Below are 27,135 nucleotides of genomic sequence, written 5' to 3'. Positions count from 1 at the left end.
GGACTTGCATGCAAAGCTTCACTCACCCACCCCAGGAGAGTCAGAGACGCCTGTACGACAGAGACGCCAAATTACTCGCGAAGTGGCAAGGACCCTTTGTGGTCACACGGCGAGTCGGGGACGTGGATTACGAGGGAGCGCGGTCAGACAGGGGCGAAAACAAACAGATATACCACATCAACCTCCTTAAGAGGTGGAACGATGCGGTCCCTGTCGCGATCGCAACGACGCTACCGGAGAGAGTGGAGCTCAGTCCGGAAGTCCCCACCCCTTCGGTCGGTCGAGGGGAGGATCTCATGGTGAGTCAGGCGGAGTACGTTGCCAGCCTGCAACTCCCGGCTGATGGACTGGGTGTTGCGGCCCCACGCTGCGTATGCTGCCGCCTACATCGATGACATCGTCATCTATGGTGACACCTAGGGGGCAGCATATGCAGCGGGTGGCGGCCGTCCTTCAGTCGCTGAGACGGGCGGGGCTCACGGCCAACCCGAAGATTAAGTATCTTGGGTACCACCTGGGGGGGGGGGGGGAAGGTCCGGCCGCAGGTAGGTAAGACCGCGGCGGTCGCCGCCTCCCCTCGGCCTAGGACCAAGAAGGGGGTGAGGCGGTTCCTGGGGCTGGCAAGGTACTACCGGCAGTTTGTGCCGCACTTCTCGGACCTAGCCAGCCCCTTGACCGACCTCACCCGTAAGAGGGCCCCAGATTCAGTCCAGTGAATCTGGACTGAATCGTTTGAGGCGTTTAAAACAGCCCTCTGCGGGGAAGCGGCCCTGTGTGCTCCTAACTTTGATCTCGCAGACAGAGGCGTCGGAAAGGGGGATGGGCACGGTCCTGACCCAGCAGGTGGAGGTGGCTGACCGACCGGTGCTGTATCTGAGCTGCAAACTGTCAGACCAGGAGGGTCGGTACAGCAAGGTGGAGAAGGAGTGTCTCGCCATCCGATGGGCGGTCGGCGCCCTTCGCTACTACCTGCTGGGTCGCGCGTTCACCCTCTACTCCGACCACGCCCCCCTCCAGTGGCTCCACCGCATGAAGGACGTCAACGCGAGGATTACCCGGTGGTATCTCGCATTGCAAGCTTTCAATTTCCGGGTGGTGCACAGGCCTGGGGCGCAGATGGCCGTGGCAGACTTCCTCTCCCATTCCGGGGGGGGGGAGTGAGTTGGCGGCCGGATGTGTCCTCGGCCTGTGTCGGGCGGTGGGGGTGTGTGGGGGGACGTGCCGCGTCTGGCCTGTAGGGGGACTATGGGTATGTTGGGAGCGCACTGGATCTGCGGGGGGGGAATGGGTCTGAATGCGGGCACCTGCTCGCAATCAGATCAGGAGTGTGTATTTACGTGCCTGCTTTGTCTTGTAGTAGGAGGAATGGGGAGCAGAGGGAGAGAGGCGATCGCTGCCAGGGGTCGCCAGGAACGCACCCGGGACCGCGTTTGAGCAGAGTTATAATTTATGTTTAAGGACTTGTGTTTTGCTGAACTGTTGGGGATCGAAATAAACAGACTTTGGATTGTAAACGCAAACCTGGTGTCCAAGCGCTCAGTGAATCTTGTTACAAATGTATTTTACGCATTTCTTTTTATTCTTGTTTTATTTAATTGTATGATTGTATGTTTTTTTCGCTATGTATACTGCTTTGGTATTAATAATTGAAGACTCATAGTTGACATTCTGTTCTCTGGCCTGCATTTAACAGCAGCTGCGTTTCCATCTAAATGTGATGCAAATCTTTAGAAAGTTCGCAAGAAAGTAATTCGAATTAGGTGCGTTTCCATCAAGTGGTTGGAGCGGGTAACTTCCTAGTTCTGCCTGGAGGTGGCGCTGTAGGCAAAAAATGTATGCCGATACGTGGCTGTAATAAATGGTATAAGTAGAAAAGCTGTAACAAATGTCACAAAAAGCGGTTAGTCCGCCAATAGAGAAGAGTAACAAACAACAAACATGGAGAGAGGAATTCAGCAGCAATTGGTTTCCATTGGGCAAGTCATAACTGTTCTTTCAGTGAAGTTATCATTGGCTATTTGAACTTCCATCCGTAGACGAAAAAATAGAGAAATTACTATGTACACAGCGGTAGCAAGGGAAATACGAGGACGACGTCGAGTGCCTTACGTATGGGAGAGCACAATAGGGTGATGACGTTACACGTTGATGTCGGCAGGGTTGCTATGGCCGGTCGTTATGCGGAAATCGGTGTTACGTAGGTGGGTTGGCTCATCATTATTATCGTATTCCGTTCAATGTAAACATCAGGTTGGTATGGGTAGTTATTTAGTATGAGGAATTTAATCCCTTTTCTTTTCCCCCCCTCTCCTCAGGTACCCCCGCCCCTCCCCTCCCTGTAGAGTATCCTGCAGGCCCAGTGGTGACAACAGCTGAGGGCAATTACAATCAAAAGGGGCGGGTGGATAAAGCCTGTGCTCTCCCACACCACTTGGCTCTATGCCACGGTTGATACTGGTTGTATCGTGTTGGGCGCTACGCCATTGATGTGGACACTACCTGTGGCATTTGTATGTGACATGGGGTCTCGTGCCTTTGGACGGTAGGTTCTAAATTCGTTTTCTATTTGTATTATTCTATTTTGATAATTTGTTTTTTATTAATTGTGTCATGTTATCTTTGGTCGCCGCATAGGTAAAGGGTGGATCGCCTGGTTGATTAGGGGAGGGGGGGCGACGCGCTGTGTACCCCGGTGGAGCGAGCAATGAAGCCGGTAAGCAGCTGAAGATGGAAGTGGCCCTCATCCCACTAGGGGAGTAGTTAGTGCTCTTTGGGAAGATCAGGATAACTAGGTGATCATAGTTAGTTGGTTAGGGACTAACTGTTTATTTATTTTGTTAGTTGTAGATGCGGTTGATTAGTTGTGGCTATGTCTAATTTTGTTTGTCGTTTGTTTGTTGTTTTATTTTCGTTTGTGGCGGAGCCCACGTTAGAAAATTTTGGAAAACTGTAGAAAAGCAGACTTACGCCTGATCGCCGGACATTATGACCTCTCTATTCCCAGTGCATTAGGGAAGGCTGAGTACAATGCAGCTCTGCTGTCTGCGTTGATCAAACAGCAAATACTCAGCTTGACTACGGCCCAGGTGCTTCCGGAGGATGACGTCCCACTCTTCGGAGGAGCCGGTGACGGGGGTGAGGCTGGGGGCGACGCTGACAGTAAACATGGCAGGTGGGTCTCGACCCGAGGGGTGGAGCCATTTCCAGGACTGGTGGCAATGTCAAGCTTGGGGGTCCTGTGGTAGAGGACCCTGATAGCGATTGGTCGGAGGGTTCTGGAAGCGGTTCTGCTCCTTCGTCTAGTCCGACGTTACAGGCGCGCTTTAATCTGCGTTTAGCCGTCTTCGCCTAGAGGAGGCGGCGGCTATCCGTAGAGAGGCGAAGGAGGAACGAGAGAGAGACAGGTCAATCCAGCTGTCGTTGAAAAATCTAGAGGTAGAGTCAGCCTTTAGACTGCGGCAGCTGGAATTGCAGGGTAGTCACGCGTTAGGTAACATTACGTTGTCTTCCGACTCCAATGCCGCGTTCAATGTCAGTAAACATGTGTCGTTAGTTCCCATTTTCCGTGAGACTGAGGTAGAGACATTTTTTTACTGCCTTTGAGAGGATTGCCCGTGCCCTGCATTGGCCGGATGATATGTGGGCTATTCTATTGCAATGTAAGCTCACTGGTAAGGCTCAGGAGGCGTGCGCCGCTCTTTCCATCGAGTTTGGTTTACGAGAAAGTGAAAAACGCTGTCTTGCGTGTATATGAGCTTGTTCCCGAAGCGTGCAGACAACGTTTTCGCAACTTAAAGAAAACCCAGACTAGGACATGTGTGGATTTTTCTCGAGAGATGGGAATTCTCTTTGATCGCTGGTGTTCATCGTGTAAGGTCGATGAGCCTCCTTGTGCGAGTTAATTTTGATTGAACAATTTAAGCATTGCATGCCCGAACGCACCGTCATTTACTTAAACTAGCAAAAAGTGACGACACTTCAGCAAGCTGCAGTGCTTGCTGACAAATTGTCGTTGACGCATAAAAACATTTTTGTTGGTCCAGAGGCATATTCCAGAGGCGATTTTCCCTTACCTCGTGGGTCGGCGTCCAGGGTGGATGACCGACGGGCATTTCAGACACGCCCGCTTCCATCTAAGGTGGCCGAGGTGTGTCGGTATTGCAAGAAACCTGGCCACGTCATGAGCCAATGTTTTTTGTTGAGGCGAAAGGAGGAGGCGAAAACTACGGCCCAGAAGCCTAAAGGAGTGGGGTTGATTAAGACGGTGTCTTGTCATGGCCAAAATGACTCTCTGAGGAGAGCGGATAAGTGCTTTAAGCCCTTCATATATGACGGCTTTGTGTCCCTCTCTGGAGAGGTGTCTGATCAACGCCCAGTTAAAATACTTCGTGACACAGGGGGTTCTCAATCCTTTATCTTGTCTGATATATTGCCGTTGAACGATGTATCTGCCTGTAACTCGAGTGCTATTGTGAGGGGTATCGAAATGGGATTTGTGCCCGCGCCTTTGCATAAGGTGCATGTAAAATCAGGTCTAGTGACTGGTTTCTTCTCTGTGGCTGTTCGTCCATGTTTCCCTGTTGACGGGGTTGATTTCATTATGGGGAATGATATTGCTGGTGGCAGAGTGTACCCAGTCCTAGAGGTCGTCAACACACCTGTGCCTGTATCTGTCTGTGAGGAATTGGTTAAAAGTCACCCAGATGGTTTTCCTGTGTGTGCTGTGACCAGGGCTCAGGGTTTGAAGAAGAAGGACCTGGAGCTGGGTGACTGTGTTCGGTGAGGCCTTAGCGGAGGATGTGTGGCCATCTAGTGGCGAGTGGTGTGATTCCACCAAAAAGTGTGCTCAGGAGAAGCTCGTAATTCCCGAGTTTGCTGACGTGCCGCTCCCATTGACACGTCAGGCCCTGATTGCTGCTCAGCAGAGTGCTTCCTCATTAGCTAGTTGTTTTGCTGCTGTGAGCAGTGATGCTAGTGTGTCTGGTAGACAACAGTCCTTCTTGATGGAGGAAGGAGTGTTAATGCACACCTGGGTTGCAAGGCCAGGTAGTGGGAAATTGAAAACCAGTGAGGATTGGAATACAGTCCACCAGATTGTGTTACCGGTGGTCTGTAGGCGTCATGTGTTGGAGTTAGCGCATGAGCATTTGTGGTCTGGTCATCTGGGGATTGCGAAGACGTATGACCGGATTCTGCAGATTTTTTTTGGCCCGGTTTAAAAATTGATGTAGTTCGTTTTTTCAGGACCTGTACGACTTGTCAGATGGTGGGGAAACCTAATCAGGTCGTCCCTCCCTTTCCTTTGCATCCCATTCCTGCGATGGGGGAGCCCTTTGAGCATGTTATCATTGATTGTGTGGGTCCGTTGCCAAGAACTAAAACCGGAAATCAGTATATGCTGACGGTGATGTGTGTTTCCCAGAGGCGATTCCGCTGAGGAAAATTACTGCCCCGGCCATTACCAGGGCGTTGACAAAGTTCTTCACCACTTTTGGGCTTCCTAGAGTGGTGCAGTCTGACCAATGTTCAAGTTTTCTTTCTAAAACCTTCAAGCAGGCTTTGCAGACATTGGGTGTCTCTCATGCCGTGTCTAGTGCTAACCACCATGAGTCACAGGGAGCGCTAGAGGGCTGGCACCAGACACTCAAGTCTATGCTGAAGAAGTATTGTTTCGATACTGGTCATGGTTGGGATGAGGGAGTGCCTTTTGTTCTGTTTGCTATTCGTGATGCCAAACAGGAATCACTTGGGTTCAGTCCGGCTGAACTGGTGTTTGGTCACAGAATGCGTGGCCCGTTGAAAATGCTTAAAGAAAAGCTTTTGTCTGGTTCTTCTCCCAAGTCTAGTGTTCCAGACTTTGTCTCCCAGTGTAGGGAGTGCCTTCGCTGTGCGACGTCATTGGCGAAGGAAGCCCTCTCTTCTGCCCAGGATGCCATGAAGAGGAGGTTTGACAAAAAAGCAGTTGAGCGACAGTTTGAGCCTGGTGATGAGGAATTGGTTTTGCTTCCCACACCTGGTTCTGCTCTCACTGCCAGTTTTTCAGGACCTTATGTGGTGGAGAAGAAGGTGTCTGACACCAATTATGTAATATGTACGCCAGAGCGGCGAAGAAAGACACGTTTATGTCACATTAACATATTGAAGTCTTACCATATCAGGGGTGATGGGGGGAAGCAAGGTCCGCGGCCTGTCGATTCCAACGTTAACCCCTCTGTGACTTCGGTTTGTGTAGGTGCCATGTCTGATGATGGCCTAACTATGCTATCTGAGGGTCAGCAGACTGGTAGACTGTCTAATTCTGAGGTTCTTGGTGACATCTCTTCCCACCTGTCTTATCTTCCAGAGGTTCAAAGTCAGGAAGTGATCCAACTTCTATTGTCGTACCCCAGGTTGTCTTCGGATGTGCCCTCCAGTACAACCATTCTGGAGCATGACAATAATGTCGGTACCGCGGTTCCTATTAAGCAGCATGCGTACAGATGCCCAATGGCAAAGAGAGAGGTGATGAAAAAAGAGGCTGAGTACTTATTGGAGAATGGACTAGCTAAGCCTAGCTGTAGTCCATGGAGCTCTCCGTGCCTTTTAGATCCCAAGGCCGATGGCTCTCCACGTTTCTGTACTGACTATAGAAAAGTGAATGCAGTGACTGTGCCTGACTCTTTTCCGTTGCCCAGGATGGATGACTGTATTGATAGTATTGGTCCTGCTGTATTTATATCAAAGCTTGACCTCTTGAAGTGGTACTGGCAGGTGCCTCTGACGGAGCGAGCTTCTGATATTTCGGCCTTTGTTACACCTGACCACTTCCTGCAGTACACCGTCATGGCGTTTGGAATGAGGAATGCACCGGCCACGTTCCAACGGCTGATGCAGTTCGTTTTGGGAGATGTGCCTCATTGTAATGTGTATTTGGATGATGTGGTGGTGTATTCTGACACGTGGGAGGACCACATTGCCCGTTTGAGGGTGGTATTCCAACGGTTAGCTGCGGCATCGTTGACGCTCAATCTCGCTAAATGCGAGTTTGGTAAGGCCACCGTGACCTATTTAGGCAAGCAGGTTGAGACACGGACAGGTCCGCCCTGTTGACGCCAAGGTCAAAGCTGTCCTAAAATATCCTGTTCCTTCCACTCGACGTGAGTTGCGTCGGTTTTTGAGAATGGTGGGGTATTATCGTAGTTTCAGCAGGAATTTTTCGTTGGTGGTAGCTCCCCTCACCTCGTTGTGTAGTCCTGCTGTTCCCTATGTCTGGAGTACTGCATGTCAGTGTGCCTTTGAGGCTGCAAAGTCCCTTCTGTGCAGCGCCCCGGTTCTGGCGGCTCCTGACTTTTCGCGTCCCTTTCAGCTGGAGGTTGACGCAAGCGCTGTTGGCGCTGGTGCGGTGTTGCTACAGGAGGGTGAGGGCGTTGTGCAGCATCCAGTGTGTTACTTCTCAGTTAAGTTTAAAAACCACCAGCTTAACTACTCTAACATCGAGAAGGAAACCCTGGCTATGCTCCTCGCCCTCCAGCACTTTGAGGTTTATGTGGGATCCAGTGCCTCTCCTGTTGTGGTCTATACAGACCACAATCCTCTTGTTTTTTTGGCCCGAATGTATAACAGCAACCAACGGTGGATGCGATGGGCTCTTCTGGTACAAGGCTACAACATTGTGATACGTCACAAGAAGGGGGTGGACAACGTTGTGGCCGATGTCAGAGGATTTCTATTTATTTTTTTGGGGTATATCAAGCTGATGTTTATGCTTTGTATGTAATAATTAGAGCTGTCAGTTAAACGCGTTATTAACGGCGTTAACGCAAACCAAATTTAACGGCGTTAAAAATGTTATCGCGCGATTAACGCAATTATTTTATAAAAAAACAAAAAAAAAACTTTTTTTTCTTTTTTTTTTCCTTTGGCTCATAACAAAGAAGCAGTAGCCTGACTGCTATGTTCAAATGACATTTGTTCAAAGCAGTCGTTTAATTGCACTATAGGCTCTTTTTTTGTATCGTCCTGTTTTGATCAGTGTATATGCCAATGTTGTTATCAATAAAAAATCATTTGCACAAGGCAAGCCGATGCACTTCACCATGTTGATAAGAGAATTAAAATGAGAAGAATTCTGGGACAAAAAAATCAAGGGATATTTAGCATAGAAAAATAATTTGCGATTAATCACAATTAAATATTTTAATCGCTTGACAGCTCTAGTAATAATGTGTGCTAACCCCCTGGGTTCGCTTTTATAGGGGGAGGTGTTACGTAGGTGGGTTGGCTCATCATTATTATCGTATTCCGTTCAATGTAAACAACAGGTTGGTATAGGTAGTTCTATTTCATCCTTACTGACCGCCAGAGGCGGTGCTTAAAGCACTGGATCTCCACCTCGCGCATGCGCATTTCGAGTACCTAATACCAACATAGTCACCTGAGACCCCCACGTGACACTGGGAAGGCTATATCTTCCGGTGTCATTAGAGGATCTGTTCCTTACATCTTCTCGCTGCGCAGGTACCGTATTGAACCTTTGTTTGAGAAAGGGAGGAAGCTGTTACAACTGGCTACGTGCAGCCTCGTGACCAAGGTTGGAGCTGCGGGTAACCCGTCCTCCAGAGGCTGTGGCTAGTTCATACAGATACTTAGTGAAAGTAACTACAAGAAGAGTGGCCGGCGTTTGTTTGGGAGGGCAGTGTGCTCGCTCCCGCTCCCAGCACTCGTTCGCCTCTTGCTCTGTTATTGTTTGTTGTGTTAGCCTTTAGCTTTGCTCTGTTCTAACCATCAATTTATTTTTCCCTTACAATTTACCGGTGAAGGCAGTGCTCTCGCTCCCGCTCCCAGTAACGTTTTTGTTTGGTTTCTCCCTTGTTTAGCAGCAGCGCTTACGCTCAAGCTAATTAATATCGGTCGATTTAATTTTCTGGTGAAGGCAGTGTTCTCGCTCCCGCTCCCGTTAACGCTGCATTTGGCCCTTGTTTGGTTGATAATTAGTAGCAGCGATCACTCTCAGGCTAATTAGTTTCGGTTTTTCATTTTTTCTGGCGAGGGAAGTGCTCTCGCTTCCGCTCCCAGTACGCTGCCGGTGGCTGCCTCTATAATGGCCCACCTATGTGTCGCCTGTGCGGCTCCTCTTGAGCCTGAGGACGGCCATGACAGTTGCCCTCCTTGCCTCGGTCTCGAGCATCTGAGGGAGAGCCTCACGGACAGCGCCTGCATGAACTGCAGCCTCCTGCCTTGGGTGCTCAGAGTGGCTAGGCTAGCAGAGCTGGAGAATCGGGCAGCAGCCAACGACCCCTCTGCTTTAATGAGCCTCCCTCCCAATCAGCCCGGTCGTTCGGGTCGGCAGCGGCATGATGGGGCTGCAGCTATGGGTGCCCCCCCCCAAAAAGAAGGCAAGGGGCGGGCTTGCTGCTAGGGTGGACGGATTGGCGTCCGACATGGAGCAAATCCGGTCCCTCCTCCTGGCCCTTCAGCCTGGGACTGGTCAGGGGCTGGTGGGGCTACAGCCCGGCCCTCCCTCCTCCCAATTTGAAAGCGATGCCCTCTCTCTGGCGGCTTCGGCTAACCTGTTTAATGAGGCTATGACCGAGGGCGATGCTTCAACACATTGGATGAGGCCTCCTGCTCCTCGGCACAAGGCTCCCTGCAGGGGGCAGCAGACACCTCCATGGCGGCCGTCCTGCAGACCGCTCTGGCTCGCCTGCAGCTTGACGCGGCGCAGACGGAGTCAGCCCAGGCCAGCGCCTTCTTCAGGCGCAACCCTGTCCCGGCCACATTCTCCGTCCCTCCTTCAGAGGAGTATCTGAAGGAGCTCCATGCTTGCTGGAGGGACCTAGGGCCCTATCCCACTCGACGTCGGACGCCCGGACCTTGGCTGCCATGCAGAATGCGGCAAAGGTTGGGCTGGGCCGCATGCCAGCAGTCGAGCCTGCCATCGCCTCCCTAATTCTGGCTCCTGATGAGGCTCTGAGGCCAAATGCCAGGTGCCCTCGGCCACAGTGCAGGGTCACAGACGACCTCCTTTCAAAGGCCTACGACGCAGCGGCGCGCATGGGTCGTATTGGGAACTCCCTTTCCCACCTAGGTCGAGCCGTCGCTGCAGAGTCTGAGTGACGCCTCATTGCAGGCTTTTGCCCTCATGTCGAGGGAGTTAGGGCGAACTATGTCCACCCTCGTGCAGACTCGCCTCCAGGTGTGGCTTGCGCAGTCGCCCTTGACGGAGACATGTAGGAGGGTCCTTCGTGCGGTGCCGGTGGAACCAGGGGAGCTCTTTGGGTCAGCTGCCCAGGAAGCACTGGAGGGGGCTGCCCGAGCTAGGCAGACCAGGCAGCAACTGTCAGGCCTAAATAGGAGTGTGTCCGCTCCTAGCAGGCCTGGGGGCCCCTCGGCAGTCCCCCAGCGGCGCTTTCAGCCACCTGATTATTCCGGTGGCCTACGTAGGTCTCAGCGGGCTGCGCAACAGCCAACGGATGGCTTTCGGGCCCCCGAACGCCTACCTTCCTGGCAGCTCCTTGCCCCACAACCCAACCGACGCCCCCCCAGAGCCTAAGGAGGCCGGGGGGGTAGGCGCTAGGCCCTCGGGGCCGGTCGTCTGGAGTTTTTCCCATCAGCAGCTCAGTTACTGGGCTGCCTGGACTTCAGACCCTTTGGCTGGTTTCCACCTTGACCCAAGGGTACGAGTTACAGTTCCGACGCCGGCCCCTCGCCTTCAGCCGGGTCAAAATGACTGTCGTCAACAACCCGGCAGAGGCCTTAGCTCTGGACCAGGAGTTGTCCACCCTCCTGGCCAAAGGGGCAATCGAGCCAGTGGATCCTCTGCTGCACCCCAGAGGATTCTACTCAAGATACTTTCTCGTAAAAAAGAAAGATGGCAGATTTCGCCCAATTCTCGACCTGAGGGGACTCAACAGGTTCCTGAAGGTCCTGCCATTCCACATGCTCACCGCATCCGACACGCTGCGGGTGGTCGCAAGGGGAGAATGGTTCACCCCGGTGGACCTAAGGGACGCATACTTCCACGTCCCAATTGCACCGCGCCATCAGCACTTCCTCCGGTTCGCCTTTCGCGGCCGGCACTTTCAATTCAGGGTACTTCCCTTTGGTCTCTCCCTCTCTCCGAGGGTATTCACCAGGGTGGTGGCGGCAGCTCTCGCACCCCTGCAGAAGCAGGGCACGAAGGTCCTGCCTTATTTGGACGACTGGCTGATCTGTGCACCTTCCCAGTCTCAGGCGGCCCGGGACACGGCTCGGCTGCTCTTGCACGTGGCCCGGCTTGGCCTGACGGTGAACTTTGTGAAGAGTCGCCTGGACCCATCCCAACGGGTCGCATACCTGGGGATGGTCCTAGACTCGGACGCTATGAGGGCCTATCTGTCACCTCAGCGTGTGACCGACATCCTCCTCTGCCTCCCCCGCTTCGGGTATGGCAGGATGGTACCATTCATTCTTTGCCTGCAGCTCTTGGGCAAGCTGACAGCTGCCTCAGCTGTGGTGCCCCTCGGCTTGCTGTCTCTGCGCCCTATGCAGATGTGGCTGAACAGCCTCCACTTGGACCCCAAGTGGCACAGGCACCGAAAGGTCAGAGTGTCTCGGCAGTGCCTCTTCTCTCTGTCCCCATGGAGAAAGAGGTCGTATATGTCTGTGGGTGTACCCATGGGCACCATTCCATCCCGTCGGGAGCTAGTCACGACAGACGCCTGCCTATCGGGATGGGGCGCGGTTTGGAAGGGCAGGACTGCCCAAGGGCAGTGGCCGGCCCAGAACCATGCTCACATCAATGTGCTAGAGCTCAGGGCGGTACAGCTAGCACTCAATCATTTTCTGCCTCATTTGAGAGGCAAGCATGTGCTGGTTCGATCCGACAACATGTCAGCTGTTGCCCAGATCAACCACCAAGGGGGGACCCGGTCTTCACGGCTACTCCGGGTATCTCGGAACTTTTTGGCCTGGGCATATCCCCGCCTGGCCAGCGTGCGGGCGGTCTTCATACCGGGGCAACGGAACCAGGTCTCAGATTTTCTATAGCGGCAGAAGCCCCCAGAAGGAGTGGCGGCTTCATCCGGAGGTGGTGGAGACGATGTGGGGTCTCTTTGGCAGGGCGGAGGTGGACCTCTTTGCATCAGAGGAATCCGCACATTGCCCCCTCTGGTTCTCCTGGACGGAGGTGACCGGCCCCCTCGGACAGGATGCCTTAGCTCACGACTGGCCACAGAGTCCTCTGTATGCCTTCCCACCGCTGCCCCTGATTCTCCCCACACTCCAGAGGGTGTTTCTGCGGGGCCACAGGTTACTTCTGGTGGCCCCCTACTGGCCAGGGAGACTCTGGTTTCCACTGCTGCGCAGGCTCTGCTGCAGCTCTCCATGGCGCCTCCCCTGCAGGAAGGACCTCCTTTCGCAGGTGGGGGGCCAGATTTGGCACCCAGATCCCCGTCGCCTCCAGCTCTGGGCCTGGCCGCTGCAGGGCCCGACTCACTGCTGAATGTTTGCACTGAGACCGTCAGGAATACTATTCTGAATGCCAGGGCACTATCTACCAGAGCACAGTATGCCAACAGATGGAAGTTATTCTCTGACTGGTGTAGGGGTAAGGCAGTAGACCCAGCACGTTGCTCCGTGGCCACTGTTCTGGAGTTTTTGCAGTCCCTCCTGGATGATGGTCGCTCTCATTCCACCTTGAGGGTCTATGTGGCTGCTATCTCTTCCCGACATGAGATGGTTGACGGAGCCACAGTTGGGTGCCACAGGTTGGTGTCCCTCTTCCTTAGGGGGGCCCTGAGGCTGCTTCCCCCTAGGACTCTGAGGACTCCAGCTTGGGACCTGCCCCTGGTGCTGGAGGCCATGTCATCACCCCCTTTTGAGCCTCTGACCCAGATAGGGTTGAAGTGGCTGTCCATGAAGGTGGCTTTTCTGCTCGCCATTACCACTGCGAAGCGGGTCGGGGAGTTGCACGCCCTATCCGTGGCAGATACATGCCTGCGGTGGAACCCTGATGGCTCAGGTGTGGTTTTATGGCCCAATGTGGCATTCCTGCCCAAGGGGCTTTCACGCACCTATTTTAACCAGCCTATCCAGCTGGCACGTTTTAACTCCCCATCTGAGGGGAATGAGTCCGAGATGCTGTGCCCGGTACGGGCGCTTAGGGCTTACATTGCTGCTACGGCCGATATACGGCAGTCCGAGCAACTGTTTGTGTGTCACGGTGGCCCTAACAGAGGTTCTGCCTTGTCTAAACAGAGGCTGTCCCACTGGGTCGTCGACACCATTAAACACGCCTATGTGGCCAGTGGCCGCCCCCCGCCATCCGGGTTGAGGTGCCACTCCACCAGAAGCGTGTCGACATCGTGGGCTGCTCTAAGAGGTGTACCCCTGGAGTCAATCTGTGCCGCGGCATCATGGACGTCACCGGGCACCTTTACAAGGTTTTACCGCGTCAACGTCGCCAGTCCCCACCCGATGAGTGTGGTCCTACTGCCAAGCTCTGCTACCTCCAATGAGTGAGGTGGGTGTTGGATTCTTTGTGACCTTTTTGGTATGGGTCATCCAGTGCCATAAGCACCGCCTCTGGCGATCAGTAAGGATGAAATAGAACGATAGTTACGAATGTAACTACGGTTCTATGAATCCTGGATGCCCGCCAGAGCGTTCAGTCACTCAGAATCCTTGTGTTCTCGCGAGAAGATTCTAGGAACAGATCCTCTAATGACACCGGAAGATATAGCCTTCCCGGTGTCACGTGGGGGTCACAGGTGACTATGTTGGTATTAGGTACTCAAAATGCACATGCGCGAGGTGGAGATCCAGTGCTTTAAGCACCGCCTCTGGCGGTCATCCAGGATTCATAGAACCGTAGTTACATTCGTAACTATCGTTATTTTGTATGAGGAATTCAATCCCTTTTCTTTTCCCCCCCTCTGCTCAGGTACCCCCGCCCCTCCCTGTAGAGTATCCTGCAGGCCCAGTGATGACAACAGCTGAGGGCAATTACAATCAAAAGGGGCGGGTGGATAAAGCCTGTGCTCTCCCACACCACTTGGCTCTATGCCACGGTTGATACTGGTTGTATCGTGGTTGGGCGCTACGCCATTGATGTGGACACTACCTGTCGCATTTGTAGGCTTTCATGCCATTGTTTGTAGGCTCTTTAGCCATCATTTTGTTGTCTTGCCAGGCAAGTTACATTTCCGTGGCGATAGACGTTTGCTTGTGTTGTATTAGTTTGTCTTACCAGTGTGGGTTATTGTTGAGTGTTTGTTTGTCTTACTGTTGTTCCTGTTTTGTTCTCCCTTTCCCTTATCCCTTTCCAGTCAATAAATATTATTATTTACTTTAGAAAACGTGTTTGCTTTGGATCCTTTCTACTACCGGGACCTGTGCTTCGGCACCTGCTGTACGGGCTGAGGTCACGCCAGCCCTATTCAGTGTATGCTGTGTACATTTATAGTTTAGTTAAATACCTTTCTATGTGACAATCGGAAAGACTGTCAGTCCTGTGTGTTCAAAGTTCGCTACGTCACAGCTTTTTCGAAAAGTGTGTTTCCATCTCCAATTTTGCGAATTTACTCTCTTTCGCATTTCTCAAAAACCACCTCAAGCGAGCGGATGCGAATTTTGGTGTTTCCATCACCGTTTACTGATTCGATACTTCAAAGTTCGCATTAAATCAGGGGGATGGAAACGCACCTACTCACAACAATATTTTCAAAATCCAAACTCCAAGACCACACAGACTTTCATTTCCATTCATTGTTTGACCTTTAGACATTTGCAATATAGGTGTGTGTGCCTTGAGGGAAATGCCACTGTGTGTGTCTTTGTGTGTACATTGGATCAGCAAACAGCTGGTAACACCTCTATGCAGTGTCTACCTGCGAGTCTGTCCCGGCAGTTGTGTTGCAAGCTGAACTTCAAGGGGCTGTATGGGAGCCGTGCTGCACTACTATCAATCCTCGGAAGAGTCACCTGTAAGGGGGCGGGGGGGTTGCAGTCTTAAATGGAAATGGGCTAATACAGCTGCAGGTGCTATCAACTCCAAACACATATCAGAGAGCATTTCACTTCATGATAGCTGAAGGATGACTTGTCATTTAATGTAATGTCAAATAATATCCCTACCATACCTACAGTATTCCTTTAAAATTCATAACAAACAGACCTTTCAAAACTCCAAGAACATTCCAAAGACTGGCCCTTATTGGTGCATTCACACTTAGCGGTCCTCTCACCTTTAACAGCGGTTTCCAGGTGAGGTTCAGGTGGCTGAAGGTGTCCAGGACGCTGTAGGGGTTGTCCTCCACCCTCTGCTTCTTGTCAGACAGGGGCTGCACCCCTACCCTCTGAGCCCGGATATCCCAGAACATCAAGGAGCTGAGGAGAGAGAGAGAGAGAGATTTGAAAAAAAATTATTCACCATTTCTTTCTTCAACAATTACCCTTTTAACACAGACAACGAAGACTTTAGATTAGACGGCAATAAATAATAAATAACAAAATAAACTCATTAAAACGCAGTTAAAATATATCTCATTGAGAGTGGAAAGTTTAAAGTGCTGGTGTTATGAGACACACACAGGCTAGCAGAGACAGCAGGCACAGTGCTTTATACACCCTCTGCATCTTCAACATTGCTTAGCTCTCTTGCTATTCTCTGTCCAATTTTTTAAATCTGTAATACTCCTCAGTGAAACCTCCCTCCCTTCTGATGTTCATCTGAGATTTTACAGATAGCAGCAGCATTTCTTTGTCTGCAAAATATTTATCATACTGGACATTCTTCATTTTTTTGTTTTTTTTTCAAGAACACCGGTATACTATGTACTGAGTACATCCCATCCAGCTGTGAAGCAGAAGCCAGTGGTGAGTCAGTGAGGGGCTGTCTGTTACATAGTCCTCTGTCTCCTCACCACTAGACTCTGTCTGCTCCTCCCTAGCTGCTGTTTTCTTTGCTTTAGAGCCACAGGTTTCACTGGCCTGTTTCCTTTTAAGTAGGGGAGCCTTACACCTACTGTCTTCCGCCTCCATCAACCCACCCTCACTCTGCTCTACTGCAGCAGAGCTGGAGTAGAAACAGCCTCTACACTCTCTGCTGGTTCTGTAATAATATTGTCCCCCTTCTCCTGAACAATGCACTCACTCTTTTTTTCAATGTCAACACATAATAGAAAAAAAACGTTCAGGATTTTTAAGAACCTGCTTTCCAATTTCAACATTTTTTTCATCATGAGTTGCCTTTTTTGGATTTTCCCCACACTCCTTTGCAATTACAACATTTTCTTCTTCAATGCTTCCAGCCCGCTGTTTTACAGCGTCCACATCTTTGGAGGAGCCTGCTGTCGCCTCAGCAGGCTCAGCCCGATTTTTCGGGGGCTATTTCCGGGCAAGCTCGGACTAAATGCCCTTCTTTCCCGCAGCCGAAACACTTTAGAGTTCCAGAGTTTACAAACACAGAATAGTCAAAGTCATCCACCCTTAATTGAAAAACTAAACTCAGTTCACTGTCCTTCTTGTTCAGAATCATGTGCACTTGCCGTCTGTGTGACACTACATGCCACAGCAGGGGAGACTTGCATCCCGACGGCAGCTTCCTGATTGCAGACACTATTTTCCCGTGCCTCGATAGTTCCCGAACCAGAACCTCGTCGCCGATGAACTGAGGGATGTTAGAGATAGTAATCCTCGCTGCCGGCGTTGTAAGCGGAGACACTGACACAAACAAATCCTTCACAACGATCCCAGATTCCACCACTTTGTTTGCCTTGGCCACGCTGTCCACAAAGATAACGACCCCTCCGTTCATCCGGGCCGCGGACCTGATGCTGCTGTGCCCGAAACATCTGCCACTGCCAGACTGCAGTCCTCCACTGAACACGGGAAGGTGGTGGAGATCTTGAAGCCATGCTTGCGGCTGAGCACCCCGAATGCCGCCAAACTCCAGGCGCACCGACCAGCGACTGCTTGTCGATCGCAAAGTAGCACCAAAACCCACCAAACACCTCGCAAAACCTTCACCCAACCATATTTAGAACATTTACCGAAAAAAACTATGAAAAAGGTTCGCAAAAACTTCTCAAAATCGCTCTCACACTCGCTCCGCAAAACTTGCTCCTTCCGCTCAATGAGAGAGAGAGAGAGAGAGAGAGAGAGTAGTAATTATAAATGACTCACCCATTTCTGCAGGTCAAATTCCCCTCATATACCTTGTCCATACAATGATGTGGATGGGACAGCCCTTAATCAGTTCAATGTATCCATGATATGTTTTTTTGTTCTACCCCTACCAGTTAGGAGCGCAGGTGACAAGCTGAACACACGCGGTGTTGGGGTTTACCAGCGGTACGCCCATCCGACTGACCTAATCAGGGGGAAAGGGTTACAAGGTCAGCAGTGATCTGCATGGTGCCGTTCAGCTAATGTCAGCAGTTGATGGCAACCCTGCAAGTAGCTTTGTGGGCAGATCTTGGCCGCTGTTGCTATTATAGGCCTACCAGCCAAATGACTCTTGCGCCCAACGCAAATCTAAAATGGGTTGGTCTGAAACCCGTTGGTGTGTTTTGGGCGTAACGTGCTACAAAGCAATGAGAGTTCCATCTCCCCTCCCCTTTAAGAAACAGCGCATTTGCTTGACGAGTTGATATTTTGACAGCGCGTTGGCAGTCTCCACTGAGACAGATGCATGACCACATGAATTTCAAGCTTCAAAAGGCTCAGTTTATGGCCAAATAATAGGCCTAATTCACACATGGAATGGCGTTCTCCTCTACAACTTCAGAAACGTCATGTATAAACCCACAACTGTGGGTCAATTTAATGATATGCGGCAATACATTAAGAAACATTGTTTCTTACCAGTATTGTATACATTTTCGATATCGACCTGTGTTCATTATATGCATGTGTCCCCCCGTTAATATACATTACCCTGAACTGTATTATGTGTATTTAGTTTGCGTGTGTTTAAACAGATGGATGCATGTTTGCACCAAGCATCACCCGCATTCATTCATTCTTTTAAACACTCACTAAGAGTTATGGGCTAGTACACGATGTCTGTGTCAAGAAAATATGTGTTGTATGGTTGCTGTACAGTGTATGCAGATGTATTAGTCCTTTTTACACTGCCAAGCCGGTTCAGTTGCGCCTTGGCACGCCCGGCAATTTCACCGTCTTGCCTGTGTTACACCTTGTTCACACTACATGCGTCAGTCGCTGGATGGCTGAGGGTGTGTCTGACGTATAGGGGACTAGTCTTTGTAGACGCCTACTGCAGCCAATCAAATCGCATTTCTTTCAAAAAATATAACCGGCAGATTTTTCCTGATTCTTCCTGCTTGCATTGCAAAATGGATCCTGGAAACGCGTGGAGTGTATTTGCATAACCGCGATCTGATTGGCCGACGGATCCGGCGCTGCCTGAAAAGTTGAACATTTCTCAACTTTTTGACACAGGCCACGGTGCCGAATGGACGGACGGACCCACAATGCATTTCGCTAGTGCCCCATGCAAAGTCAATGAGATCCGCAGACGGACGGATTTAGTGTGAATAAGCCCTTAAACCGAGGGGGTAAAATCCCTCGTTCGTCACTGTTTCGGCTTTCTTGGTTCACTGGAGAAGGCGGGGCTACGCACAGAGTCTAGAGCTCTTTAGAATAATTTGCCTACTCCCAAATGTTTTTATTTTTTTATGAATGAAGACACCCGCATGCAAGAATGAGTTAACGCCTAAGTGTAGGCTACAAACGTGATTAACTATTTACGCGCAAAATTGTCAACATATTCTTTATTTTGCTGACCACTTTCTTTTTATCCAAACAAAGCCTCGTAAGGAAAGTTTCTCTGCGTCTTTCTTGTAGATCACACCATCTTTCAACATCTTCGTTAAATACGACTGCATCACCTTCTCTCCGATGATGGTCAGTAGCTCGCGGATTTCACCGTCTCTCCAGTTAGAACTACTCATGTTGATAATCGCGTTTACATCAAAAGGGAAATGCCAATGTGTGGAGGATAGATTGCCGTGCTAGCTCAAGCAGGCAATTTACCTCAGGCAGTGTAAACGTGCGGACCATGCCGGGAAAAAGGCGTGCATAAGATGGACATATTTGGCAGTGTGAAAAAGTCTATTGTTTTAAAAGTACAACTTCTTACTACTGCATCAGGTGTTCTTTCCCAAATAATTTAAAGGGGACATATCATACACCCAGTTGTGAGTGTGATTAGCCTTACAAGCTGTTTCATAATCTGCAGTCTACCAGCCTACCCAGTGGATTGAAGTAAACGTTGCTCATCTATTCAGCACAGATCTAGGTGGACACGCCCACTAGTGATGACATTTTCGAAATGGCATGTAAGGCTAATCACCCTCACACCTGGTGGCACAATATGTCCCCTTTAACAAATGTTATAATTTACCCTAAAGCAAGAATTTGTTTTGGAAGGCGGGAATATAGCCTACTTTGCTCGAGTTTATTATTTTAATGCATGGCATAGCCTACTAGAGTGTTCATTCATGCAGCCTCTATTGAAAAACATAATCATCATAATATTTTCAGTAGGCTAATCGTTTGCATGTTTGTGGTGTGCGTAGCCTACTGGTGTGTAAGCCTATGTTGCAGTTCCGACCTGCCATGGCGCATCAAAATAGCAAAACCAACTGAGCAATCCGCTAGTGCACTTAGACCAGGTATTTCTGGTCAATGGCGCAATTGCTTATTTTCGATCAGTAAAATAGCACCATGCATCATTTACGCCGGAACAAGCCCCTTTGCTGTGGGGGGAAATCGTGTGTGTGTGTGTGTGGTGTGCGTTCGTGTGCGTGTGTGTATATTAAAATATTCTTTTTTATTATTTTTATTATTAATATTTTTATGTAGGCTGGTATTGACATTTACGATACGAAAAGAAACATGTTTTCCCAAAATAACTACATTTTGGCACATACAAGGACAGAGTTGATCAAACGTTTTACATTTAACTTAATTATCAGCTCTCCCTGTGTATTTTAATGGAATTATATTATAATCTATATTATAGTTATATTATAATTATATATTTAAGCAATAGCACATGAGAGGGAGTGCATTGTACTGAATATCAGCACTACAACAGCAGGACCTCGAGTGTGACATTGCTTTTAAACAACAGTTCTACAAGCACCATTAATTAGTTAACATTTGTTTGTTTATTTAATGATTTATTTGGCTCCGCCAACACAAATAGATCCGCAACTGGACTGGGAATGAACTGTTACCAAGCAACACATACACACGCTAGCTAGCTAGAACATTATTATAATAATAATAATAATAATAATAATAATGAATGAAATGTATATAGCGCTTAATATGGTACTCTAAGACGCTTTACATATTGCCCTATCAAAACTATGTAAAACAGATTAGGAATAAAAGAAAAACAGAGGTTAAACATTAAGAATAAGGTAGGAGTTAGGTGGGGAAGGCTAGTGTAAAAAGGTATGTTTTGAGTGCAGATTTGAAAGAAGAGAGGGTTGGAGAGACTTTGATGTGGTTTGATTCCAACATAAAGAGCGGAGTCAACACCATGGATAGGTCATCAGCACTCATGGAATGCCTCTTGTCCAATCAAATTACTTGGTCGGAACTAACTGTTGTATAACATATATATAACGTTATTCTACATTAAACGTGGGTTTAACGCCACTCTGTCCGTAGGTGGCGCTGTCACACCAAATTTGTATCGGGTGCCAAATTTGTACCGCCTACGTAATCCATATGTACAAGGGCGTAACCACGCATTCTTTGGGGGGGTCGTGTCCCCCCCAATGTTGAGAAAATACTAACCTGTCCCCCCCAATATACAGCAGGATAAAATGTAAAATATATGTTCTCTTTTTATGAACCCTGTCAATGGATCGGTCTCTTGTTATGCAGTGATGTTGCTAGGTACGCGTCCTGCGTCCCTGACGCATTAAAATCTGAAAGGACGCACTAAACTCACTATCCATGCGTCCCGGGGACGCATCTCATTTTCCCCATGAAAAACGATACATTGTGAACATTAAACAACTCGTGTTTAATCACAGTAACTAGCCAAAGAAACCTTCTTGTGAGCAGATCGGACAAGCGCTGTTTCAACCCTCTGCGCATCTACTCGGCGCAGACGTGATCCCCTGTACAAGGTATCGCGACATGCTAATTTAGCCGCTACCAAAACAACTAGCTCGTCACCGCTGATTTCATTTCAACAATTAAAAATACGAACTTCATAGTAAATAAACCCACGTTTCCACTGCTCGATGCTGTGCTCATTCGTGTCGAATGAGCAAATCAAACAGGATTTTTTTGCAATCCTTCTGATTGAATATATGTACATTTATGACAAAATCGTGAGTACTAGGCTTGTGACACACACACAAATGTGGCGCTCACGCGGTAATAGCTCATTGGCGCCACCTAGTGATCATTATGTGCAAATGCACAGCCTCTCATTAAAATGACTTGGGGGTCATTTGACCCCTCTTGCGGCGCTAGGAGTAAGTAAAAATGGCCCGGCGTTTCTAGTGTTAAACATGAACGGTTGAGTACTCCAGCTCTAACCATATCATACCACCATCAAGGAGTTTAACACTATTAATTTTATTTAAGAAATAGAATAATAATAAAAAAGAAACACATTTTTTAAACTGGGGAGTCGGGACCCATTGAATTTCTCAGGGACCCACCCAACTCGCCACCTGTGGATCCCGGGGACTCACTACATTGAAAACCTATCAACATCACTGGTTATGTCTTATTTATTTTCAATTTATTTCCGTTTGTTGAGTGTGTGAATCCCCCCTCCTAATTGTACACTTGTGCGATTTAGTTTGAAACCACCTCGCGACTTTCTGCGTTGTCATGGTTACCCCACACTCTTTCTTCAGTGAGAGCCAAGAAAGTAAAGTTGAGTAATGGAGGATTTGAGGTTACCTAAAAAGCAGAAGAAACTGGACCAACAGCCAAGCATACGCAGTTTTTTTCAGACAGTAAGTAACTTGACAGGCATGCTGAAAGCAGTGGCCAGACAGGGACATGCTCTGGACATGCAGGTGATAAGGTGAGAATTTTGAATATGAGACTAGACAGCCTTACAACATTGTTTATAACCTGGGCCTACATGTCAGCAATACATAAAAGTAGCCTACTTCTAATACAAGCAGAATATATAGACCAAAATTATCACGAAGGTCAGCCACTGTTCTTCTGATAACATAATGACATGTGGTCATGGGTATGTGGTATTTTTCCACTGGAAGCTATCCTTTTTGCTACAGTACTACTGGAAGAGCATAATTGTAATTGGTAGGTGTGTTTAAGGTCAGTAAGCAGCTAACCAAAACAAAGTGTGTGTGTATGTTTGTGTGTGTGTGGGGGGGGGGGGCAGGGCAGACATTACATTATTACACTATTCCTTTAGATGTGAATTCAAATGGTCAATGTAGTCCTCGAAACTATGTTCTAAATGTCCACATTTTCATATATAAATATAGAATTGTAGGCAATGCACTTAACAAATAATAATAAAAAATTGGACCCCCCCCAATGTCTAAACCATGGTTACGCCCTTGCATATGTAATCCATTCCAAACCCGCTTTGGCTGCAACAGACGATCGCGTCGAACGTTGCCTGAATGACGTGGGAAGGTTCAAGAACATTCGCACACTCGTTCATTGAGCGCGACAAGACAGATAACACTTATTTTACAAATTACATTTATTAGCGTTCCTAACTTTATATTTGTATTGTATTTATCTATTTCCCTAGCTAAATGTTATGGGGATAACGTGAATAATAATAATAAAAAACATTTACCAGTTAGTAAATGCCTGCTCGCCTATCTATCTATCTATCTATCTATCTATCTATCTATCTATCTATCTATCTATCTATCTATCTATCTATCTATCTATCTATCTATCTATCTATCTATCTATCTATCTATCTATCTATCTATTACCTATAATCTATTATCCTAAATTAAATTAAGGAAATTAAATTAACACAAGCTAGCTAGACTATGATACACTTTAAACACTCAGTTTACTAGCTAAATTCAATTAAACAATTAAATGCAATACAAATATAAAGTAACAACAAGTGTTATCTAGCGATCCGTTATCTGTATATGTTATTTCATCGTTGGCAACATGAGCGCGAATCTTTTTTGAAACCTGTTTTAAACACTCTGTTTACTAGCTAAATCCGATTAAACAGTCGAGTCAGACGGACGTTGAGCCTCTGCGTGCTACAGCCAGGTGCAATTGGCTTCAGGGGCTGTGGCAGGTCGTACCTGCTAGCTTGCTACCAAATGTTTTGCGTTGAGGTGATATTTAAGGGTTGATGAACTCCGGTGATAGGAAAATCCCTTACTACAGAGATTGCAGATAACGGTGTTCCTATCTACAGTTCCGTCTGGGAGTTTAAACTTGAACTTTTCGTTCACGGGGCCGAGCAGCGTCTTCTCGTCTGCCTCCATTTTGTTTAAACGTAAATGACGCGCCGGGTCAAAGGGCACTATGGAAGCGCGATTAATCTGCGTTAATTTTTAATTTGACAGCCCTGATAAATATATATATATATATATTAGTGGTGGGTCGTTATCGGCGTTAACGGCTGCGTTAACGCAAAACTTTTATCGCGCGATAAAAAAAATATCGCCGTTAATCTATTTTCAAACACTTCCTTGTTCGGACCCATCACGTGACTGAACTAAGGGAATGTACTTACAATTTTTAGTCAGTTAATCATTTACATATTTATGTTACACAATTATCACATATTTACATGTTTACATATTTAACACAGTCAGGATATTCTGTGAGGGAATCAGAGAGGCAGATTCAACAGAATATCCTGACTGTGACTTAAATATGTAAACATGTAAATATGTGATAATTGTGTAACATAAATATGTAAATGATTAACTGACTAAAAATTGTAAGTACATTTCTTGCAAATTAACTCCAATATAAATTATATTAATTTATTCTACAACTTTCAAATATTTAACTTCTAAACCTGACATTATTATGGATTATTACACGGCTCTTCTCAATGCTGTAGACTGCTCCATTCACTTGCATGGGCCTTCCCAACGTTCAGCTGTAAATAATTTTTGTTTATGCTCCCTTCACTTGCATGGGCACTTCACAACTTCCGGCGGTGAATAATATTTGAAAAATCACCATTGCCCAGTATAATTGACCGCTGTCAAGGTAAACGAACAGATTTTTTGCCGTTTGCCATTTTAATCTAGATTAATTTTGGAATTAATCTAGATTGAAAGAAAATAATCGATGCCCACCACTAATATATATATATATATATATATATATATATATATATATATATATATATATATATATATATATATACTTACCAGCACTGAAATGGACCGTGAGAAGAATCAACATTGAAAAGGAAACATATTAATTTCAAATGACTTCTATGAAGTGATTGGTGAAACTTATTCCCCCCAACCTTGCCATTACAGCTGCTCACCTCAAAGGTTTCTGGAAGCCACTGGACGTCTGTAATTGGTGCTTTGTGGCCGCTCTCAATGGCAGAGATGGCACAGTAGTGCACCACAGGGACGTCATTCTTCCTTTTTTCTTCAAGGTCCTTGCGGGGAGGAAGGAAAGAAAAGCAAGACGCAAGGGGTACAGTGCTAAATAGTGCTGTATGGGTTGGCAGTGCTCTGACAAGTCAATCAGGAATTCTAGGGTAACCATTGGGCCACACTTGTATTAAATCAGCTTATCCTGTTAGATTGACTTAACAGTGGAACTTACAAATGTAAGTACAAAATATGGAGAAAAAAATCTATACCTAGTCTAAATAAAGAGATGATAAAAAAATAAAGATAAGATAGATCAAAATTGTTTTAGCAACAAATAAAAAAAATAGCTAATACATCTAGTAGCAATAATATGGACATTGTTACGAGTTAACAATACAAGACTATCTCTCACCTTGCCTTGTGTAAACATGCACAGAGATGTCTCCACATTGTGCTGCATGAAGGGCTCTACAAGCTCTTAAATATAAATATATATAGCTTTTCTAACTATTGAATTGATCATGAATAGGGATGCACCGATACCACTTTTTTACTAACCGATACGATACCGATACTTTTATTTGTGTACTTGCCGATACCGAGTACCGATACCGATATTTTCTAGATTTGGTCTCTATGAAAGAAGTGCAATTAAATTGAAGGCAGATTTTATTTTCTCCTTTCAAGAATACGTCAAGCCTTTAGTAAGGCTATACAAAATGAACGGAAGGATATTCCAAAACAAAATTAAACAGAGCTATTTTTTAACAAAAAAGCAGTCAGACACAATGCCATCACATAATGTAAATGTAAATATAACCAGATAAAGCGAACAAAAATAATCACGAAAAGTGAGTAGAACCTTTGTTAATAATAATAAGCACATTATGGCTGTTTAGAAAGGCTAAACAAATCAACGAACTATGTTGTCAAATGACTATCAACACACAATGTTGCCTCTGAACTAGGCTTTATTTTTGGAGAAAGTGAGACGCAGATTTTTTTTTTTTTTATGAACAGAATCATCTCAGCATGATCAGGTGTTAGCCTGTTTCTGCCTTCATTCACAATGTGTGACACTGAGCTAAACAGCCGTTCGCTCTCAACGCTACTGCAAGGTGCTGAGAGGTATTTGCGTGCCACTTTGGCCAGAGAAGGGAACCGCACTTTGTTAACCCCCCAGTATTGCAGTGGATTGGCCTCGCGGGCCACTGGGGCCTCCACAAGGTATGTCTCCAATTGTGCGGTAACACCCACAGCACCTGGGGTCAGTGCTACTGACGCTTGCTCATTTGCAATTTCATCAAAGATACAGTCTAAACTGCTGCTGGCCTGGTCCTCCCTGCATGGTTTTCTGGTAGGTGGTTCACAGCGGGAGTCATCTTCCTGATTGTCCTGTTCTGCAATCAGTCTCATCAGCATCTCCTCCTTGGCATTTGCAGCAGTGTTGGTGTTCAAGAAATACACACTTTTGTATCTAAAACAGACAACATTTACGTCATTCATTAGACTATGTGGCCATTTAGGAATTCCTATTTAAAAACCAGCCCGAGGGTTGGTCCTGGACGGCGTGTACCACCGTCACCCACCAGACGGCGACCGAGAGCAGCCCTTTCGCCTCCCCAATCAGCGTGATTGGGGGACACCTGGCCGTAAGCCAGGGCGACTCTTTAAAAGGAGCAGGTGGACTGACAGCACGGCACGGGAGAGCAAGGAAGAAGGTAGCGCTCTGGTCCGAGAGAGCCTAGAGGCCCACGGAGGCCCTAGAGACCACGTCTCCTTTGTTGTATTTAAGTTGATTGTTAATAAATGCCTTTAATGGCTTATCCCTCACACAAACGTGTCATTTATAATTGGAACCCGGCTCATTTGGGTAGCGGTTTGCCTCATATGGTGGAGAATGCAGGCACCATGAAGATCCCACTACGACCCCCCGGTAAAGTACCCCACCCATTCGGCAAGCAGAACCCGGACGGGACTGACGCCGCAGCCGCAAGGGACGCTGCCGCCGCCGCAAGGGACACCGCCGCCGCCGCAAGGGACGCCGCCGCAAGAGACGCCGCTGCCGCCGGCGACGCAGCGGGAGACAAGGCCGCAGCGCGAGACCGGGACGGCGCCGCCGGCCGACGCGGACGTGGGGACGGGTCGGCCCTGTGTGCTGGCGACCTGTTGGACGCAAGGTACGTCCAGGAGCCCGACCATACCAGCAAGGGTTATGAACCAGGACACGCAGGCCATATTGGACACTGGCAGCGTGGTCACCCTCCTCTGCCCCGACTTGGCGGGAGGGAGGGAGGGGAAACCCATGGAGGTGGCCTGCGTGCACGGGGACATACGGACCTATGAGAGCCGCCATGTGGTCATCCGGACACCACGCGGGGTGTTCATGGCTCGGGTAGGGGTTGTTCCCCTACTCCCGGTAGCGCTCCTCATCGGGACGGACTGCCCGATTTTCCGTCAGCTTTGGTACCCGGCACTTGAGTCCCGGGGCAGGAGAGATGCGGCCGCCACCGCGGCAGGGAGACGAGGCGGCAGGAGAAGACGCTGCCGGAGACGACGCTGCCGGAGACGAGGGTTGGTC

The 27,135-nt window shown here is 48.2% G+C and overlaps 1 protein-coding gene across 1 annotated transcript in view; it reads right to left on the bottom strand.

Annotated features, from left to right (window-relative positions):
- dnai3 (dynein axonemal intermediate chain 3) overlaps positions 1-27,135 on the bottom strand; it is an 88,176-nt gene that overhangs the window by 42,524 nt on the left and 18,517 nt on the right. Inside the window, exons 10-13 of the mRNA XM_056603543.1 lie at positions 24,497-24,616; positions 17,256-17,329; positions 15,204-15,345; positions 14,847-14,940 (exon numbers count right to left, since the gene is read on the bottom strand). Of these exons, the coding sequence (XP_056459518.1) occupies positions 14,847-14,940; positions 15,204-15,345; positions 17,256-17,329; positions 24,497-24,616 (430 nt within the window). The remainder of the gene's footprint in view (positions 1-14,846; positions 14,941-15,203; positions 15,346-17,255; positions 17,330-24,496; positions 24,617-27,135) is intronic.

Source organism: Gadus chalcogrammus, chromosome 12, assembly GCF_026213295.1.
Source record: "Gadus chalcogrammus isolate NIFS_2021 chromosome 12, NIFS_Gcha_1.0, whole genome shotgun sequence".
NCBI classification, from domain to species: Eukaryota; Metazoa; Chordata; class Actinopteri; order Gadiformes; family Gadidae; genus Gadus; species Gadus chalcogrammus.
Note: the sequence above shows the minus strand (reverse complement) of the source record. Positions and strands in the feature narration are given on the sequence as shown.